Below are 20,265 nucleotides of genomic sequence, written 5' to 3'. Positions count from 1 at the left end.
CAAAAAAGAACCAGTTTAGAACTGCCAGTAGATTTTAGCTATGTGTAGGAGGGGAGGGAGAGGGGTGATGCTGTGTGTATGGCAAGCAGTGCTTTGCAGTCCCTCTGGCAGAGCCCAGAAAAGCAGCAAAGTGCTGACGGTGAGTCTGGGCTGCGGCGGTTCCTGCTGCGGCTCTGAGCCCTCAGCGGTGCAGGGCTGAACCAGAAACCAGCCCAGCACTTCCTGATCTGGAGTTGTTGGCATCTGCCAGGGAGAAATAAATCAGATTTGTCTTTGTGTCTGCCTTGGGGAGAGAATCTGCCCGTCACAAGGGTCTGTGTGAGACTGAGGGGGCCGGGAGGCTGCTGTGCCAGGGATGCGTCGGGAGCCCCACGCTCACTGCTCTGACGTGGAGCACAAATGGAAATAAAATACACTGTGTGTCAGAAAACAGTGTCGAGTGTGACGTCGAGCTGTTGGGGCCGGTGAGCTCATCCCCAGGACCCTCTCTGTGCAGAAAGCTGAGTCAGTTCCGGCCACGATGGGGAAGGAATGTTTCCCAACACTGTTAGGAAAAGCTTATGGAGAAAATAAACAAGATATCTGAGCCCCAAAACCTGCCCCTCACAGGCCTCTCTCATCACGGCACCAGCTGGGGAATAGGGTGCTGGTGCAGCAGAGGGGATCCACACACCTCGGGGCAGCCTCGAGGTGCTTCCGTCGCTGTGACAAACACCAAGTCTCTCGTTCAGCAAATCAACTGGGGAAGAAAAAGGATTAATAGCCTGGCCAACCACCCCTGGGCTGGGGGGTGGGACGGGGTCCTGATCTGTGGGGTTGTGTCCTGGCTCTCAGGGGTGGTGTCCTGACGTGCCCCATCGCGGGGCACGAGCCGCGTCCCGTGTCTCCTCCGGCAAATAGTTTCCTTGGGGACTTTTACTCTCCCCCTCCTCCCCAGGCCTCTGGGGCTCCTCTCTGTTGAGGAAATGTCTTTGATCAGTAGAAATTAAACCAGGAAAATATTTTCCATTTGTGTCAGGATAAAAATGGCTCAAGCTGGGAGTGATTGATAGCTGAAAAAAATGGGAGCAGCCCCCGTGCCGTTTCGGAAGGCTTCCCACTGTCCTTGCTTACAGTAAACACAGAATATATTTAGCTGCAGAGCCCAGCATGACACAGCCTCTTACTGCAATAATAGCAGTGCCTTGTCTCTTTTCCTTTTTTTCCCCCTCTTTTCTAAGAAATGGAATTGATGGAGTGCCTGGGAAGCCGGGCAGGGATTGCCTCACAGGCTCTCTGCACCTCCTGCAATGCCAGTGTCTGTGTTTGCCTTTGTTTAGCAGGTCTAGCAACCACCGTGGTGACTAACTGGGCAAACAGGCGTTGGGGTGGCTGTGACGTGTCCTCCAGGTGACACCCACAACGTGCCACCGCACAGGCGCCGGTCCAGCCCTGCTCCCGGCGGGAACCGGCACCCCGGGCATCAGAGAAACCACTCACAGCCCTCTGCCCACTTTCCCCTTGGACTGACCACGTACCAGGGCTCAGGTCCAGCCCTGGGGATGGCACCTCTGTGCCAGGGCCCGACAGGAATGCTCAGGCAGCCTGGCACGCTTTGGCAAGCCAGGAAAGGCTGGTAGGAACTGGGTCCACCCTGGCAGTGTGATCCCCCTGAATCCTGAAACACAGAAGTGACTTTTGTTGTGCCCCAGAATCCCACAAAGCCCCGTCTGCCCCCTGTGCCTCTGATGGGGAGCTCGGGGCAGGGCTGTGGGCAGGGGGCTGTCGTGGCAGTCACTGCCATGGTTGTCATCCCCCAGAGAGGTCAGAGACCTTCCTCAGGGCCTGCCTGTGGCTTGTTTCCACTCCACTTCTGCCCCACGCAAAGCTGTTTTTATTCTAATGCCAATGTTTGGGTCTCTGGTTCCTTTGTTTCCAAACAGCTCTAACAGTGCAATGGAATACAAACGCTGGCCAGGCAAGGGATGCACGAGCAAAGAGGGTTCAGGGCTGAATGACAGAGCAAGGAGAACAGGATGATACAAATGACAGGACAAAAATAGTTTTGCCAAGAGGTCCCTGCTGCCTCAGGGTGCTGTGTCTGTGTTGGTGGCCCTGGGCTGGGACAGCCATGTGTCATCCTTTCTGTGCCATTCTTTTTCAATGATGGTTTCTCAATCTGTTCCCCACTCCCCCTCCATGTTAGGTGCAATTTAGCGACTCCTCTCTCCTCTTCCTTCTGTGCTGTAATTAGCACTTTTCTGCTTGACTCATGGCCTGTAATCATATCTGGCCTGCAGTCACTCAGCCAAGGTGAGCCCTTCCCTGGGCACAGATAAGGCTCTGCTTGTGCCAGGCTGGGTGTTCTGAGGGACACGGTGCTCGCGGCACACACCGACACATCACAGCTCTGGGTGAGTGGCAGCACCCAGAAAGATGTTGAAGGCAAATATTTTCTGTGCCCTCGTGTCCCTCCCAAAGGGGAATTGCAAAGCAAACTTGGTTGTTATTAATAAATTGCTTTGAGGCCCGTGGCTGAGGCAGGCAGGACCCGTCACTGCCCGGGTGACAGGGACTCATCTGCAGGGCCGGCTGTCCCGGCTCCGGGCCGGTGTCCTTCCAGAAGAGCCCTGGGATTGTGGTGCAGGGACATCTGGGCCGCAGATGTGACAGCACTGGGGACTCGCTGGGCACAGCAAACGGTTCTGCAGCAGGGCAGAATTTGGGATGTGACATCCGGCAGCCCGTGGGTGCTCCCAGGAATGCAGCAGGTCTGGAGCTCCCTCCAGCCGTGCAAGTGGAGCAGGAGCTGGGGAGGGAAAATTGCTCTGAGATGAATTCACCAGCGGATGGAGGAAGACTGGGATAGAAACGAGCAATCCTGGCACGGATCAGGGACACAGGGAGAGGAATGGCAGTCGTGGCTCGGTCTGGATCTGGCCGTGGCTCCAATGGGACTTTCATGATGTAATGACAGCCCCGGGACCCTGAGATGGGGCTGCAAACTCCTGAACACTTAAAGGAGGTTGATCATGAAATAGTTTATAGCTTATGAGGAGGTTGTAAGGGAGCCAGGGCTGGATAATGGGGGATTTTAATTACTTGATATTGATGGACATAATAAGTGTGCAGCAAACCACTAAGGGAAACCTGTGGCTGGAGGGGAGAGCGAGATTGATCTATGCACAGCATGTTAAATCACTTAAATCATTCAGAGCCTCTTCTGGCCCCAGCTCCAGGAGCAGAGCCAAGTATGATAAATAAGGTCGGGGTTGGGAAGTGTCTAGAATCCAAATGTTTGTACTCCTGTTCAATTTCCAATATTCTCGGGGACAAAAGACGAAGCTGAGTCTGCCCGGGGGCTGTGGGAATCCCTGTGGAGGGGGTTGGCAGCCAGAAAGGGCTTCCACCGCTGGGGGCAGCTCGGGAACTTTCACACAGATCTGTCGCAGGGGAAGGTGACCTGGGTGAGACCCGGGCACGGCGAGGAGGGAACCAGAGGCCAAAGCGACGGAGAAGGACGGAAAGTCTGAGCAAACAGTGTGGGTGGGATGACGGCTGCAGTCTGGGCACAGCCTGTGGGGCAGGGCTGGCCACCTCCTGCGGGCAGCTCCCAGGGCTGATGGGGCTCGGTGAGGTTTGGTGGCACCAAAGGTGTGCCCAGGTGAGGTCTCCTCCTACCACCTTGGCCGGGCACCAGGCTTCCTTCTCCATCACACGAGTCCAACCATCAGATAACATGGGGGAAATCTCTGCTTGACACAACAGGACAACAAGGAGTCAGGAGACAGATGGACACCCCAACGTGTGGCTGGGAGGGCTGTGCTGGGCCTGCAGCTGCAGTTCCACGATGGAAACGTGTCCGGCAGCACTGCAGGGGCAGGGCTGCGGCTCCAGAGATAAGGAGGGAGGTTTCTGTGTGGGTGGCACACAGAGGTTTCTGTTGGGGCTGGAGCTGCTGCTTGAGGTGTGGCCGGGAGCTGTGACAGCCCTCCTGGTTTCCCATCCCCTCCCTGGCACAGGTCAATCCCAGCTGACCCGGCGGATGCTGCCGGGCTTGGTGAGATGGTTCAAAATCCTCAAACACATCGTGCCGTTTTTAGGCACAGGCATAAATTATTTAAATGCCACGTGCTTCCAGTCAGAACGCACCTGAGACCTCAGGCGTCTGCCTCTTGTGATCACTGTTAGACAGCAGTGGTTTGAAAACAGAGGGAAATCAAAGCTCTCATGGAGCAGCTGTCCCAGCCTGCCAGGAGAGCACAGGGGAAAGGGCTGGGCCTCACTGTGCAGCAGTGTTTGGGTACTGCCAGAGTGGCAGGATCCTCCCTGAGTCTGATTCTAAAGGAGCTGCAGCTGATTAATCGTGAGCTGGCTCCAAGAGAGCATTTGGCAACATGAACTCAGAGGTGGGGAGCCCTTGCAGTGTAGTTTGCTGACCTGGGGATGCAGTGGGCTGACTCTTTCTCTGCAGTTTCTTAGGCACCTTCTTTGTCCCCCAAAAGTGTTGTGCATGAGCGTGCCCTTCAGTACAGGGAACCCCTTTGGCTCTCCAGAGCCCTCCGACACCTCTGGTTTCTCAGTTCCCATTCTCTCTTCTGGGGTGGCACAAGTCCACCCTCCTTGCTCCTGAGGATCCGTTCCTGGATCCCCCTGGCACGGGGCAGGGGCAGCCTGTGCAGGGAAGGGAGTTTGCAGCAGGAAGAAAATCCACCTGTGGTGGGTCCTGTGGCCTTTCCTGGCGTCAGCATCGCTGCTGCCCAGCAGGATTTGTGCATTCACAGCACGAGTGGAGCCTCTGCCCTGCCCCCCTGCAGTGCCAGCCTGCCCCAGCTCCCTCCAGTCCTGGCTGCATTTCTCACTTAGCTGGAGTGATTTTTTCCCCCGCTCCAAGTTTGCTGTTTTCCTGAAATGGTCTGAAATGTAATAGACCAAGACAATCATCAGGATGAAATATTTCCTACATGAAATATGCAGCAGCTATTCAGAAATGAAGATCAAGTGGAAGGAGGGCTGCCAGGCAAAGATTTAAAGGTGCTGACATGTTCCCGTGGGTTGTTTACTGAAATCATCTCTGAAGCCCCAGTTTTAGGGCTGCATTTCAAAAAAGGGCACAAAATACAATTTAGCAAGACCTTTAATAATTCAAGCTGTGGCGTGCTGAGCTTCTTGTTGCCCTTATGGGAACGATGCCTCATTTCAAAGGACCTTGACTCTCTGCTGGTAGTGCAGAAGGGGCACTGCCAGGGCTATTTTTGCACCAAGACACTGATTGGGTGTGAAACCTGTCTCTGGTGGCCGTGCCAGCAAAACCTGGGCAGGCAAAACGGAGCCATATGGCCTGATTTCCCTAAAGATGCGGATTCCAAGGAATTTGGGCGTGCTCTCTTGCTATAAAAGGGCAACTTGGGCACCTGGCTCTGTAAAAAAAAAAGGTTTATCCCTGCTCTTGGCACCAGGCTCTGCCTACCCGGCCCAGCCCTGCGGGGCGGGGTGAGCCGGTTCCTGCAGCCCCGGGCCGGGGAGCGGCACCCGGAGCCGTCGGGGGCCAGCACGGGGCTGTCCCCGGCTCTCACTTCACCCGCCGGGTCTGGATCGTGGGAGCCTCCACGGTGGGCTGACCCTGGCACCGGGCTGGGTGTTGTTCTGCTGCAGGTCCCTGCTCAGGGCCCTGGGTTTGTCCATCTATTCTTCCCTCGCTGTCCCCTCGAGGAAGCCGCGTCCCCTCGTGTCCCCCGCTAGAGCGCGGTGTTACTGAGACTCAGGAAGGCAAAGCCCGTGTGAGCCCCAGCGTTGCAGCTTTGCCCCTGTGACATCCCGAGCCCTTGAGGAACAGAGGCTCCCCCCGCAGCCCCCCGAGTGTTTTGCTTCTCCTGCCGCGGGATCGTCCTCGCCGCAGCCAAACGCGGGTTTCTGCCGCCACCTCGCGATGGAGCAGCAGCGCTGGGATGTCGCGACGGACACAGGGCCCGGCAACACGGCTGGATCGGGATTCGCTGCTTTATTCGTCCGTGTAACCCCCCGTGCCCAGCAGCCCCGACCCCCGGGGTGCTGCGGGCAGCAGGCGGGGCGGGCAGGGACGCGGCTCTTCCCGGTGCCGTGGGAGGACGCTGCACCCACCCTGGTACCTTGGGACGATGTGCTGATGCCAGTGCCACGGGAGGACACTGTGCCCGTCTCCAGGCCGTGGGGGGATGCTGAGCTCACTGTGTGCCTTCTGGAGGGGGGGAAGGAGCAGCACTGTCCTCCCTCGGCAGCCCCGAGCACGTTCCTCGTGTCCCAGACACGCACGGGTGGGAGTGATGCTGCCGAGGGGAGGTTTTGGACCTTGGCTCCTGTGCTGCAGACGGTCAGCGGGGCCGCCCGGCCTCCTGCACCCACCTTGGGCAGTGCCCTGCCGACCCTCGGGGCACCTCAGGCACTTATCATCCCCTCCCTGGTGGTGTCCCTGATGCTCTTGAGGAAGCTGAAGATGTGGGACCCGCCGGTGCCTTTGGCCTCCAGCGCAGACGGGGCCTTCCCCGGGGCAGGGCCAGCCCTGGCACCGGGCTCTGCCCGCCCGGCCCTGGCTTTGGCCGCCGCCACGGCCACATACTTGGTGACCACGGTGATGTGGTAGGACCTGAAGTCTGTCAGTGCAGACACACAGCGGTTGAAGGCCCCACGGAGCCGCCCATCCCCGTGGGACAGCACGTGCTGCTTCAGGGACGGGCCACGCTGGATCTCCTCCACGAAGGCTCTGTGGGCCGGGGGCATGTAGTTCCTCATCCTGTGCAGGAAGGCGGCTGCAAGACACCGGCAAAGGGTGGAATAAGTTGTGGGTATGTGGATTAAAGGCCCCAGAGAGAAGCCAGCCCGGAGCTCTGCTGCTGGCACGGTTTGCAGGGACCACGGTGCTGGTGGTGCTGAGACCCTGCACAGCTTCCTCTGCTCTGCCTCCAACTCAGTGAGAAAGAAAACCCAGATTAGGTCAGTGCTCCATTAGGGTTGGTCTTAACTCTAAAAGACAGGTTTTAGCCCTGCTCTCAGCCATTTGGTTTGGTTTATTTTGGGGGTTTTTTTGCTAGTAGAGTGGTTTTGCCAATTTCTGGTAAATATTTCTGTTGTGGGCTGGACCAACACGGAACTCTCTGAATGGATGGGGTAAATCACCGGCAGGATGCAGGCACGCTCTGCTCCCTCATCTCTGGGCCCATAGAGAAACTCAGTAAAAGGTTGACAGGCAAAAAGCAGAGTGTGTCCTTTTGGGAATTTATCACGGTGAGGAAGCACCCACCAGAGCCTCGTTTATAACCTAAGGAACTGGGCAGAGCCTGGGCCCAGAGATGGGCACGTGTGCTGCTGGCTGGCAGAGCTGGCACAGCCATGGGAATCACTCTGGTTCATCTCTTCCCCTGCCCCTTGTTTGCCTGGGAAAAGGAAAGGTGTGTGGCTCACCGGTGTCCTGGCTGTGGCGGATCCCCAGCAGCTCATCGAAGGCGTGCAGGACCGTGCTCTGAGCTGCGCTGCCCCCCGAGAACGCCAGGGGCTCCTCGGACACCCCCTCATAGACCAGCCCGGCCGGCATGGCAGGATTGTCCTTCCAGCTGGGAGGGAGACACGGCGGTCAGGCAGTGCCCATGGGGCAGCTGGGGACAGGGACTGTGAGAGGGGACTCTGGGCTGGCAAGATGGAACAAAACCTTCCTGGCCCGGCCCCTCCTCACTCAGTGGTGCCAGCCCTCCTCACATGGGAGATAAACTTGGAAATCAAATGCTGTGCCAAGGTGCACCACGAGGCCGTGGGTGTAGGGAGGGAGGAATCCTTAATTTTCCTTTACCAGGAGCTAGGGATTGTTCTCTGGGGTCACCATGCCCTGGTGAGCACCCTGTGGCGTGGTGCTGGGACACCCTGCCCTGCCTGGCTGCACCTTCTGCTCCAGCTCGGGAAGGTTTGTGTGAGCAGAGCTGCCTTGGGGAGGGAGGGGGCACTTCTCTGGGCAGTAGTGGCACAACAATTCCTTGAATGCCAGTGGCCATTCGAATAAGCAGCAGGTAGAGTCACCCAGATGCTTCTCTGAGTCCCTGAAGTTTGTACTTTGGATTTTCCTTTGTTCCTGTTGCTCAAGGTTATGTCTCTAAAAGCATTTAAAGGATAAGTAGAGGCTGGGTCAGGCTGCCTCTATTTATCTCCACAGATAACAAGGCTGGGATGGGATTTCCTCCCTCTGAAGCTGCTGGTCCTGGGCGGGCTGGGAGCCAGGAGCTCCCCCCACACACCCTGAACTCAGAGCCTGTCAGCCCCCACTGTGCAGAAATGGAGAAGTGCTCGCTCCCAAACAAAGAGAAGAGTTACGATTTCGGGGAAATAAAGTGCCTGGCACAAAAATATCTGTTGACCTCCTGCAGAATGCACCATCCTGGGAGGCTGCTCAGGCTGTGGGGCTGCGGGGACACATTTTGCACAAACTGCACAGAAAATAGATTCATTATCAAATACCAGAATATTTTTAGTTCTCCCAGGGTTGTATTTATAGTAACCTCTACTAGTGGGAAGTTCTTATAAGCAGAAGGGAATTTTAAAGGCATGTTTTTCCAGGCTGATGACCATCAAGACAAGGTCAGCTTGGATGAAAAAAATAAGAGAAACCTAATCAGGATGCACGGAGCCTTTTGACTTGGGAATGCTGAGACATGCTGGAGAGAAATAAAAATAGAACCCCCCTGAGCAGCCCGGGAGTGAGCGGCTGTGGAAGCTGCAGCCCCGCAGGGATGCTGAGGGACGGGGAACATGCCATGCTGGGCTCTCAGGGCTGTGATTCTGCCTTGCCCAAATGGTTTTTTCAGTATCTGGGGGATATTTTCTTTTTTCCAACTGACAGAATTGTATCAGAGCAGCAGCAAGAGGCTTGTTAGGGATGTTTCCTTAACGTGCAGTGGGAAGAGCCTCCGCTCGGCTTCACAGCCTTGTGTGCACAGTGTGGAAGTGAAGGGAAATTCCTCTTCTGCTGTCAAAACTGTTCGACCAAGAGCAGGAATGATTCATTTGTGCACAATTCTGGCTGTTGGGGCACAGAGACCTTCTCGGGGCTGAGATGAGTGTGGGTGGAAGGGGGCAGACCCCAGCCCTCACCCCCGGTCTGTGCCCAGCAGATCCAGTGCCTGGGAACTCCCAAGGGACAGGATCATGACACCCTGAGGAGCATCACTACCAGATACAGGGCTTGTCCCCAACTCGCCCTGATGGACCCCCTGTCCCATCTGGGCTGCCCCTTCCCAGCACATTCCCAGTTCCCCCCGGTCCTGGGAGCTGCCAGCATGGTGGGTCTGAAGGGAAACCTGCTGCACTTACCCAGAGAGAAAGATGCGGATCACAGCGTAGAACACTGCGGGATCCACGTGGTCTAGGAGGAAATCAGTGAGGTCAGAGCTGGCTGCCAGTCACACCAACACGTGTGATGAGCTGTGGCGTGTGCAGGGCTGTGCAGACACAGCCTGGCTGGGGCTGCTCTCACCGTGCATCTGCCTCAGTGCCTCCCTCATGGCCTCGATGGCCCCTGCCAGCTCCTCCAGGGCTCTCTGCAGGGTCTCCTCATCGTGCTGCAGGATGGCATGAAGGGCCCTGACGATTGCCTGTGAGAGAAGGGAGAACACCAAGTGATGGGGGGTGGGATGCCTGTGTACAGCGGCTCTGGACACTCACTGCCACCCATGCCAGCTCTGCTCCTTCCCAGTCCACATGCAGGGGACAGGGTCACCTCGTGGGTGCACCTGTGGGCACTTTCCAGGTGAGCAAAAAGCCCCGGGACAGGGCAGTACCCACCTTGATGCCAGGCACAGCCGCCTTCTCAACCAGGAGGGTGACGAGGACGAAGCCCCGCAGGCTCTCTCCCCCGGGCAGGGTGATGATGGGGTCCAGGTTCCTGCACGGAGCAGCCAAGGAGAGGGATTAGTGGGGTTGTGGCTCAGGATTTCCCTGCACACCACGGGACCTGCTGAGCTCCTGGAACAAAACGCTCCCAGGCTGCAGGGCCTCTTATCTGCACCCCAGGCAGAGAGGAGCTGGCATAGAGCAAAAGGGGGAGCTGGCCTGGTCTGGTTTGGAGGCACCCACCACCCTCCCCATGCCCTTCCCATGGCCCATGGGTGCTGGATCTGCACGGACAGAGCAGCCCACGTTCCGCTGCAGTCACTTTGCTGTCATCTCAGTGGCATTTGTGAGACAAACCCTGGTGTTGTTGTGTGTGCACATCGAGAGAGGCTCAGCCTAAGCAGAACCCCGCAGTGCTGGAGAGCTGAGCCCATCCAAACAAAACCAACACCGTGAGAAAATAAACGAGCATCTTAACTACTTACTCGATTTCCAGAGGCCTGAAGGCGTTTCAGTTATGGCCAACAAATGCACGAGAAAATGCGGGAGAGAGAGAGAGAGGAGCATTATAAATTGTTCTGGTGACGGGCTGTACTCTGCAGGGAACGGAGGAGTTGTCCCCAGGGGCTGCTCCCACAGGCACCCACGTCCCCACAGGGTTCCTGTGTCCACCTGTAAGGAGCCACCCCAGCGATGGTGGGGGGTTCAAGGGGGTTTGGCAGAACAGGAGCAGTTTGGGAACTGTCTGTCCCCAGCACCTGCTCGTTGCTGCTGCCCGAGCGCGGGAGGAGCCGCGCTTCGTCCGCCGGCGTTTGCCCGTTTACCCGTTGGGGTCCTTCCTCCTCCAGTTGGCCAACACAAAGTCTGCGTGGCTGAGGATGGGCGGGAGGCCCAGGGCCTCGGAGACCTCCCAGTAGGGGACGGCGAGGTTTCGGGGCAGGACCTGGATGGCACAAAGCACGGGGGAAGATGGGGACGCTGCCAGGCTGCTGAACAGTGCCCGTGTGTGGGCACCAGCCGGTCAGGAGGGGTCACACTCCTGCTGCAGCTGCTTTGCTCCCGTGGGATGAGTTCCGTGGGAGCAGCGCCAGTCCCTGGATCCCAAGGAGCAGGTGAACCTGCTCTGCGTTGCCGTTACCTGCACGGTGCCCTCCTCGCCCTCCTGCCAGACGTAGCCCATGGTGATGAAGCTGAGCACCAGGTGTGCCAAGTGCAGCTCCTCACGTCCTCGGAGGTGCCGGGTGCTCAGCTGCGGCATCTGCCAGGGAAATCCTTGGGAGCAAGGGGCAAAGCTGGCAGTGCCAAGGGCCCCCGTGGTGGGGTCTGTCCCACCAGCCAGGGTGAACCCTCCTAAGTGCCTCTCTCTGCCTCCAAGTCTCCCTTCCCACCCACCCTGCAGGATTTGCTCCTGTTCCACTTCTGCTGGTTTGCGAGCAGGGACAGTAATCCATAGGGTTTTCCTCAAAAAGGCACCCCTCTTCCCGGTGCTGGGATGCCTGTGGGAGCAGCTGATCCCTGTGTGCCAGAGGGGTCCGTGGCAGGGAGCATGACTGGGATGAGACACGGTTCTTGTGACATCTAGAGGGCCCCTGCTCGCCCTGCTCCAGCCCTCACTGGCTGCTGCCTCCCGGCTCTGCTTCTGTGCCGATGTGAAGGCTCTGCTGTCCCTGGTGTCAGCCCTGGCTCAGGACACGGTCGTGCTGCTGAGTTGCTTTCCCACGCGTTTTGCAGATGCTGCTGTGTCAGACCGAGGTTTGAAAGAGCTCCAGAGGGAGGGAGGAGAACACGGTACCTGGTGAACGCGGGAACGGAGCCGGTGGCTCGTGATCAGCTGGGGCAGCTCGTGGGCAACCTCCATCCAGGGGCTGTAGGGCTCTGGCAGTTCTGTCTTGGTGGAGAGAGGCAGAGGGGGGACTGTGAATGTGCCCAGGCTCCCAGCACCCACCCAGCCTTGCACATCAGGGCTGATGGCTCATGTCTGGTTCCCTCTCCTGTAACAGGAGCCTGCGTGGTCACAAATTAATGGATGATGAACAAGACCTGTCTGTGCCCCTGCACTCCCACTGTGGAGCCAGCCCAGCGATCAACGGCCCCGCTTTGGACACGGGAGACCTGCAGAGTGACTGCTCTTCTCGTGCTTCCCAAAATCCCACAGAGCCAAGGCCAGTGTGTAAATGGCAAAGCTCATTCTCCTCTCCCCCCTGCCACTTGCTGCAGCCACTTCTGTCATTTGAAAGTGAGGGGTTTGTCCTATGAAACTGCCTGTGCCAAAACAGCCCCTGCCTTCCTCACTGCTTTTTGTAGCCAAATCACCCCCACCCCTGCAGAAAGCTACTCACAGCCCCTCTATTTCCCTCTCTGTAGCATGCAGATGGGGGCACAGCCAGCTCCTACCAGAGGATTGGGAAGCAGGAAGCCGAACTCCTCGGAGACCTGGAACCTGGTCAGTGCCAGGGGCAGCGGGGGCTCCTCTGTGCCATCGCCGGCCTCCATCGCCGGGTGCTGGTCGTGGGCTCGGGGTGTGCTGTGGCCTGGCTGCCCTGGTAGGATGTGCTGGGCTGTGGGCTCGGGGTGTGCTGTGGCCTGGCTGCCCTGGTCGGATGTGCTGGGCTGTGGGCTCGGGGTGTGCTGTGGCCTGGCTGCCCTGGCAGGATGTGCTGAGCCAGCGCTGCTGTCCCGCAGCAGGAATGTACCTTGTCTTGGGGGGAGCCAGACCCGGCCACCCAATGGCCAGAGGGTCTGAGCAAACACGGGTAAAGGTTGCAGATAAGGCTTTGTCATGGAGCAAACACTGATCTCTGTTCCCATGGAGAAGGCTTGGGGGACCTCCCTTGCCCTCGGGGTGTCATTGGCTTCCCCCCTGGACCACCCCGAGGGGCTGCCAGGCTCCCATGGGATGCTGCATCGAGGGGGCCTGGGGTGGCAGCTCAGGGACACTGTCCCTGCAGGTGGGGTTCTCCAGGATCCTGGCAATGCCAAACTAGTGTGCCATGGGCTGCTGACCTAATGGTGACATGCAGGAGCCAACCTCCTTGCCTGGGGCTGATCGGTACCAAGAGGCTCCTGCTGCCCTCTGGCTGGAGATGGATGAAATGGGGCCGAAAGGGACTGAACAAGGTTGGGACCCCACATCCACCCTGCACTCTTCCTGTTCCTCTGACAAAAGGCACAAACTGTGTAAGCATAAAACCAGGGGGCACCGGCCACAGCACCGGCTCTGCCCAACGCCTTTAATCAGTGCCCGTGGTGCTGCTCCAGCTCCAGCGCTGGGCCCACATCTGCCCTCAGCTCTGGGTCCAGCTCCAGGTCTGCCCTCAGCTCTGGGTCCAGCTCCAGGTCTGTCTGCAGCTCCGGGTCCAGCTCCAGGTCTGCCTTCAGCTCCGAGTCCAGTTCTGCCTCTGGTTCCAGGTTCAGCTCCGGGTCTGGCTCCAGCTCCCTGTCCATGTCCTGGCTGGTGCTGTGGGGAGACCTGGAGCGGTGCCTCAGCCCTGACTTGACTCAGGGTGGCCTCAGTCTCCCAGGGCCACCTCAGTCCAGAGATGACCTCAGCCTTGGGGAATATGCTCGTGGCTCACCTGAGAATCACCCCATACATCCCTGGGGAATCACCTCATCTTCTCCCCTGCCCTCCCTGAGGATCCAGCCCCAGGCAGGGCCCCACTCACCCCTCTGTGCCCTGCGGTTGCTGCCCATGGCACCAGCCCAGCACCTCCTGCTGCCACAGGATGAGGACGAGGACGATGGCCGAGGCAAGGATGAGCAGGACAAGGCTGGAGCCCAGCACCAGCCAGGCCAGCTGCCCATGCTCCAGCGCTCGCTGCAGGGGCAGGCCTGGCAGGAGACAGCCCAGCTGGCACAGGGCACTGCCACCCCTGCCCGTGCCATCCTCCCTCAGCTGCCTGTACCCACCTCCCTCCATCAGCTGGAAGCCGCTGTCCACGCTCCCCCCAGAGCCCCTCCTCTGGCAGCTGGGGGGCTTCCAGCCCGGGTAGCAGTGACAATTGCCCTTGTTGTTGCACACCTGGAATGGCCAGGGGTGGGGGTAGAGGTGTGCAATGAGCTCACAGAACCTGCCCCCCTGCAGCCCCCCCAGCCCCAGGGGACTCACGCCGTGGCCGTGGCACATCACCTGGCTGTCACACCTGAACCCCAGCACCGAGCGTGGGTGACACGTGTTATTTATACACACCTGGGAAAAAACCACAGCAGCTCCAGCCCAGCACTGCCTCACCCACACAGTGCTCAGCATGCCAGGCTTTGGCCCAAAGGGGAAGGAAAACACACTATTTCAAAAAAAAAACAACAAAAAAAGCTACAGTTCTGCTCTGGGGCTGGGTCATGCCTTGTGCTCACACACCACCAAACCTTTATGCAACGTTTGCAGGGATTTATAGTGTTTTTAAATACCTAGCACACTGCTGCAAGGAGCAAGCGTTTCTAAAACCTTCTTGATATTTACAGTTTACATCTGGCATTTCAGATGATTACAAAACGCTTCCTCACCCTTTCAGAGCCACATTTTGTCCCTGGTGGGACCAGAAGTGGATCCAGCAATGCTGATGCATTCAGATAGTTCATAGAGACACACAAATGCTTCCTCACTCGGGCGTAAATCACGGCGGCAGCAGTTGATCGGAAGGGGTGGCTGGACGGGTACGTGCAGACCAACTTCCCACACCTGAGATTCCTGGAAAGCCAGTTTGCACAGGATGTGTGTGACACACACACACACACATGTACTGCCTGATGAACACGGGAACATTAAACAGCACAGTCTGGAGCAAGGTGGGAAAACATCAGCAGGACTGGGAAGTCCGAGAGAGGATCTGTGACATAAGGAGAGAAGCCAAAACAAGGACAACGCACAGAGAACTATTTATTGTTTCACAAATCTCATTATGAACTGGAGTTTTGACACTCCCCTTGACTGCGCAGTCCCAGTTAAATATGCATTTTGACAGAACCAGTGCCAGTGCCCCCTCCCCAGCATACCTCCAAGAACAGCCTTGGTACCCATGGCCTGTCTTGAACCCGCAGTGCCCAAACCTGTCCTGCTGGCTGTTGATCTCCTCATAACAGGCCACAGGAGCACTCTTTGAATCTGCAAGTTTAGCAGTAATATTTGTTATAGTTCAAAGGAACACAAAGAGACATACTATAATAACTTCATTTTTCCTCCTTTAATTAGAGAAAACATTCCTGTCCCTGTCCTGGCAAACCCCCAGCAGCCTTGAACCCCAGAAATCAGCAAGGGAGTAGCAAATGGGTCAGTCCTCTGATAGAGCTCACCCACAGGTGACAATTTGCTTTCTGTCACTTCCATTGTTATCTCTGAAGCACTGGGGGACTTCATTAACCAGAGCCAAACCCGAGCTTGAAACGCTTTCCTAAGGCTGTGCCCTTCCCTCCTGGTGCCCTGCTCTTACCCGAGACCGGTGCACTGGAGAGCACTGAACATCATCATCCCGCCCCCAGCCAGTGCCAGTGCCACCAGTGCCACCCGAAGAGCCCGTTACCTTTCCCGTAGAGCCGCTGGCACTGCAGGTCCAGGGACTGGCAGCGTCCCTGGTAGCAGTAGCCGGTGCCGCGCTCGCAGCTGTGCCCGTCCTGCACGTACACGTCGGGCGGGCAGGACCCCGAGGAGCCGCTGCAGAACTCGGGCAGGTCGCACTGGGAGTCCAAGGTGGGGCGGCACAGAGAGTTCTTCTTCTTGAACTGCAGAGCAGGAAGAGCTCTCCACCCTCCCCTGCCAGGCTGAGCCCACACAGCCCCTCCTGCTGCCGGGCCGGGATCCCCGCCGAGGCACTCGGGTCACCACAGTCGTGTGACACTGCCCAGGACCCTCCGAGGGTTCCCAGGAAGCCCAACCCTGGGAGCCTCTCCCGTTGCACAGCAGGAAGCTTGGCTCCATCCCTCAGCATGGGGACATACTATTTCTCCAAAGATAAACAATGATTTTGTGATAATTATAAAAGTGTGCCTCACCTGACAATTTTTACAACATGCTCCAGAGGCACATTTCGCTTTCGGCATAAGCTGACATCTCCAAGTGCAGCACTTGTCATGCAGGCATTGCTGGGGAAACATGGCAAAACCCACATTATTCTGTACCCCCAAGTCCCACTCTTCCTCCTTCTCCCCAGGAGGCTACACTTGGGCAATACAGAGCAGAACAAACGGGCAAAGCTGCCACCAGACTGGTGCCATCTCAAACCCAACACAACCCTTCTGGGCTGCCCCCTGCTGCAGTGGGGCCCTCAGTCTCAAGGGTTCATTATTCCCTCATCCCAAATGCAGGGATTTAGCCGCGGTTCCCGTGGCACCCACCTGGGGTGCCCCGCAGTCGCACTGCTCGCCTGGCTCCACCACCCCATTGCCACAGAAGGCCCCGCTCCGGGGGGACAGGGGCCTCAGGCGGGGTCTGTTGAAGAGGCACACGCCTCTGCCCTGCTTCAGGAAGGTCTCAAAGTCTCTGACGCTGCAGTTGCTGAAGGCTTTTGCCCCGTTGAAATGTCTAAAATAAAGTAATTTTCAGTTTATGTGTTATGCATTCACCACCCCTCACTCTCTCCAAACCTCTGTGCAAGCCAAGGGTTCACCCAGACACCGGCACAGGGCACGATGGTCCCGGGGGTCTGTCAGTTCACCTGATCTAAAGCTCATTAACGGAGACTGAGAGACATAAGTACCCTCGTTTTGGAGAGCAAAGGTCTCTTTTGTCAAATTAAGCACTGAATTGCTATTTAATTATTCCTTTTTTTCCTTCTCAAAGGAATAAAAGCAGGTATTTGTTCACTGAAGGGGTGTTCAGGCATTGGAAGGGGCTGCCCAGGGAGGCGGTGGAGCCACCACCCCTGGAGGTGTCCAAGGAATGACTGGACCTGGCACAAAGTGCTCTGGTCGAGTTGACAAGGTGGTGATCAGTCACAGGTCGGACTCGATGCGATTCCATGATTACATGATTCTCCTTGGTTGCAATTTTTGCCATGGAATGACATTTGCTGGGGACACCCCTGAGGAGGGGACACACCGTGACCACCCCCAGCCCACTCACAGCGCCGCGGGGCTCATGATGCAGCCGCGCCCAGCACAGCCGCAGGCTCGGGGGCTGTCGGGGCTCACGCCCAGGCTGCGGCCCAGCACCTGTGCCAGCAGGACAGAGAAGGACTCCAGCGTCGCCTTCCCGTGGTGCTGGAGGGAGGAGAGAGCCAGGATGCCACAGCTGAGCATTCCCTGCAGAGCCCCCTGCTCTGGACGTGGATACTCCCACCCATCCCCGTCCCTGCTGCCCGTGGGCGAGTTCTGGGTTCTCGGCCACGTGGGCTGGCTGGGGACGGGCAGGGGGCAGGTGGGACTGTACCAGGGCCACTGCAGCAGCAGCATCTCTCTGACAAGCCTTTCCCAGAGCCGCTGCACCCACGGGTGCTCCTTGGTCCCTGTACCTGGAACAGAGGGGAGTGCACTGGTCACCCAGCCTGGGACACCCCGTGGCCCTGGGTCAGTGGGTCTGTACAGTCACAGTCCCCTCCAGTGGCCCCAATGGCTCTGCTGTCCCCAAGGGAGTTGGGATGGGCTCTGTGTGCCAGTGTTCAGTGCCAGAGCCTGTGGAGCCTCTCCTCAGCCAGGGCAGGTGGGATGGGATGGCACCACCGTGGCTGCTGCACTGCCACAGAAGGGCTGGTTAGAAGGAATGCCTTGGAAGAAACACTTCCAGAACATTAAGAAATTAGGAATTGTGTAAGAAATACAGCTTTTTAAAAAAGCATTTGTCATGAGAATCTTCACAGTTCAACCTACATTGGTCTGAGTGATCTCTACTACGTAACCTTTAGTGCTAAGGAACCCTTATCTTACCCCAAGAGAAAAGCAGTATCATGAGCCTGCAGTGCCAGGGTCAACTGTTTCCACTGTAAAAATCGCTGCAAAAGGTCATCTGGGTCCCCTGCTGTCTGTATTTTATCTCCCTCTGCCCACAGCTCCAGGGAGGACAGCACAATGGTGACGTTAAGGGGACTAAACATCTGAAAGCAGAAAGGAAACACCTTCTCACAGACCTTCCCTTTTGTGCTCTGCACAGAAACACATGAGAAAAGCCAATTGCTGCTCTCAGTCCCTCAATGACATCTGTAGCCAAAAAGAATGAACACACCTAAAAAATAGAGAGATGTAGCAAGAGGCCTGAGCCAAAGCCCAATAACTTCACAAGAAGGCCTTAGGGATTTTGGGACTAATTTCTCATTGCACACATGAACAATAATGGCACCAGTGGAGTGAAGAACAGGATTGGAAGTTGCTTATAAGCACCTGAGAGGAAGCAGGTTAATTGATCAGTGAGAACAGGGATCTGCTGTGTGGAGAGGGGAGCAATGCTGGGTTTTGGCAAAGTGCCTGTGTTCTGTCCATCTGCACGAGACACAGTCACTGCATGGGGAAGGATGTTCTTTTGCAGCAGACTGACACCCAGAGGAAAAACCTTCTTGGGAAAGCTGGAATTTTTTACATAACCTCCTCCTAAACCCAAAAGCAGCTAGGAGAGAGGTGACCACTGCCAACATCACCCCTGCAGTACAAATCAGACTTTAAAACTCACATTGTTGACTAAATTGAAAGCCTGGATTATCTTCTGTGTGACAGCATTCAGGTCTGACCCCATATAGTTGTACTGAAAAACAACCCAAAAGGATGTAAGTACAGAACAATATCAGAACACTGAGATGATTCTCAGCACCCAGCACCCAGCCACAGAGATGTGAGCTACAAATTTGCACTTCTCCTTTCCTTCAAAACCCACAGGACACGTAATTTTTTGAAAGGGAAAACAAATCCCTGTACAAGCTGGGAGATGGCACCATTTCCCTGCTCACAGAAGTCAGGCAGAGGCAAGGAGAGTGTCTGGCACAGACTCACCAAAGCGCTGTCCAAAACCACGTACACTGTGAGGTATTTGGGAGATCGTGCTGCGGCCCAGAGGAGCTGGAAGAGAAAATGGGCTCCAATGTACTCCAGTGGACAGATCCCTGTGTTTTCTGCCCCTCACCACTGCCCTTTGCTCTGCTGCTCAAGCCTCCCTTCAAAGCTTGTGGCCAAGTGTCCGGCCAAAGCTCCCTGTGGGATCAGGCTCCTCCTCAGGGACAGGACAACAGTGGGCACCGCTCACCTCGTCACCCCCGTGGGCCTTGGCCAAGGTCTCCTCTGCCACCAGCCCACCCAGCTCTCTCCCAGGGGGGCTGTGGGCCAGGAAGGAACCTGCTGTGTCCTCCTCGCTCACTCGATACACGAGGTGCTCAAACTCGGGGGAATCGTCCAGGGGCTCGATCCCGTAGCTGATGTTCTCAAACTGCAGCAAACCCCTGCCAAGGCAGTGGCACTGGCCATTTACTCCTGGCACTGCCTCCAGGCCATCCTTGAGCTCCCCACAGCAAAGCTCAGCAGCACCCAGGGGCGGGGCAGCACAGGGACGTTGTGGTACCTTACCTGAGCCCCGAGCAGGTGCTGAGGGTCACTGCCGAGCTGGGGAAGCCATCGATGTACCCCCAGTAGTGGCAGCCTCCCTACAGCGTGACAGAGGACAGGGAGCCCCTTCTGTGGCTGGGAGGGTGATTCTCACCCAGACAGCTGGACTGGCTGCACCGGGCAGAGATTGGTGCCGTGACACTTAGGGTACCAACACCCCAAAGCAAGGCAGGTTACCTCCATCTGGGCTGAATCAGGGGGCAAAGAGCCCTCCTCATCCGACACGTAAATCTGGAAATCATCAGATAAAAAGGCACTACAAGAGAAAGGTGCAAAGTGAAGCACTTACAACAACATCCATCACCCTGAGCTTCTCGGGCTTCTCACAGGTCCTGCAGCCACCGGGGAACGGGGCAGTGACTGTCAGCAGGGGCAGCATCAGGGTCAACTCACTGCTGCTGCAGGTGAATGGTGTAGGGCCTCCCCTCGATCCTCAGGACGTAGGACACTGTGTCCTTGTGCGTGCAGAAAAGTAGAGAACGGGAGAATTAGGAACAGAGAGTCGGACCAGCACCATCTGAGGCCCCCTGAGAACACCAGGGATGAGCACAGAGCGGGTGCTCTGCTGGCAACTCTGCTGTGGTGACACCATTACAGCTGCCAGCATATCTGCAGCCGAAGACCTCACTCTCCCCACCTTCCCCCCTCTCTCCCTCCCCAGCACCGTGCCTGCTGCAGCCGCCTCACTCCGGTCACGTTTGCCGGCAGCCGCTGTGGGATTGTGATCTGGGATGGAACCTGCCACCCCAGAGGGGACAGAGACCCCCATGGCTGAGCCCAGAGCCGGGGTGTGGAGGGCACGGGGGGGCCCTGCCCGGCCTCCTGCAGCAGCTCCAGGAGCAGCAGGAGCAGCAGTGGTGGCATCGCACAAAGTGGCCCCATTGCGGGCCAGTAACAGCCCCACTGGTAACAGCCCAACAGCCC

General features: G+C 57.3%; 2 protein-coding genes across 9 annotated transcripts; both read right to left on the bottom strand.

Moving 5' to 3' along the window:
• Positions 1-5,956: 5,956 nt before the first annotated feature.
• IDO2 (indoleamine 2,3-dioxygenase 2) lies at positions 5,957-12,994 on the bottom strand. 2 transcript variants are annotated; one of them, XM_027667074.1, is made up of 11 exons: positions 12,464-12,994; positions 12,223-12,359; positions 11,621-11,716; positions 10,967-11,086; positions 10,653-10,771; positions 10,314-10,328; positions 9,781-9,880; positions 9,473-9,590; positions 9,310-9,361; positions 7,417-7,565; positions 5,957-6,764 (listed from the first exon to the last, which is right to left on the bottom strand). In XM_027667074.1, the coding sequence occupies exons 2-11, from the start codon at positions 12,319-12,321 to the stop codon at positions 6,394-6,396; spliced, it is 1,239 nt and encodes a 412-aa protein (XP_027522875.1). In that variant the 5' UTR covers positions 12,322-12,359; positions 12,464-12,994; the 3' UTR covers positions 5,957-6,393. The 2 variants fall into 2 exon arrangements, with proteins under 2 accessions (XP_027522875.1, XP_027522876.1); XM_027667075.1 differs by lacking the exon at positions 12,464-12,994 and having other exon boundaries at positions 12,223-12,386.
• Positions 12,995-13,006: 12 nt separating this feature from the next.
• LOC113958635 (disintegrin and metalloproteinase domain-containing protein 32-like) lies at positions 13,007-20,236 on the bottom strand. 7 transcript variants are annotated; one of them, XM_027667049.1, is made up of 20 exons: positions 20,011-20,236; positions 19,735-19,796; positions 19,519-19,597; positions 19,303-19,379; positions 18,986-19,178; positions 18,736-18,801; positions 18,419-18,490; positions 17,683-17,849; positions 17,189-17,270; positions 16,883-17,019; positions 16,156-16,342; positions 15,814-15,903; positions 15,345-15,543; positions 14,821-14,929; positions 14,332-14,515; positions 13,937-14,017; positions 13,738-13,849; positions 13,494-13,659; positions 13,222-13,297; positions 13,007-13,191 (listed from the first exon to the last, which is right to left on the bottom strand). In XM_027667049.1, exons 1-20 carry the CDS (start codon positions 20,221-20,223, stop codon positions 13,063-13,065), a joined length of 2,481 nt encoding a protein of 826 aa, XP_027522850.1. In that variant the 5' UTR covers positions 20,224-20,236; the 3' UTR covers positions 13,007-13,062. The 7 variants fall into 7 exon arrangements, with proteins under 7 accessions (XP_027522850.1, XP_027522851.1, XP_027522847.1 ...); XM_027667050.1 differs by having other exon boundaries at positions 13,222-13,285; XM_027667046.1 differs by having other exon boundaries at positions 13,007-13,297.
• Positions 20,237-20,265: the final 29 nt, after the last annotated feature.

The sequence above is a fragment of the Corapipo altera genome, unplaced genomic scaffold (genome assembly GCF_003945725.1).
Source record: "Corapipo altera isolate COAL_440 unplaced genomic scaffold, ASM394572v1 275, whole genome shotgun sequence".
Classification (NCBI taxonomy): Eukaryota; Metazoa; Chordata; class Aves; order Passeriformes; family Pipridae; genus Corapipo; species Corapipo altera.
The sequence above is the reverse complement of the archived record's forward strand: the minus strand, read 5'-3'. Positions and strand labels throughout refer to the sequence as shown.

Bases quoted from the DNA above. Each gene is read 5' to 3' on its own strand.
- LOC113958635 (XM_027667046.1), bottom strand. From the start codon at position 20,223: ATGGGGCCACTTTGTGCGATGCCACCACTGCTGCTCCTGCTGCTCCTG. The intron at 18,802-18,985 runs GTGAGCGGTGCC...TTTCTCTTCCAG, and splicing joins AGGCCCACGGGGGTGACGAG to CTCCTCTGGGCCGCAGCACG. The intron at 15,544-15,813 runs GTGAGGCACACT...CCTGCTCTGCAG, and splicing joins CATGTTGTAAAAATTGTCAG to TTCAAGAAGAAGAACTCTCT.
- IDO2 (XM_027667074.1), bottom strand. From the start codon at position 12,321: ATGGAGGCCGGCGATGGCACAGAGGAGCCCCCGCTGCCCCTGGCACTG. The intron at 9,591-9,780 runs GTGGGTACTGCC...CTTCTCTCACAG, and splicing joins CGGCTGTGCCTGGCATCAAG to GCAATCGTCAGGGCCCTTCA. The intron at 7,566-9,309 runs GTAAGTGCAGCA...TCTCCCTCCCAG, and splicing joins ATCCGCATCTTTCTCTCTGG to CTGGAAGGACAATCCTGCCA.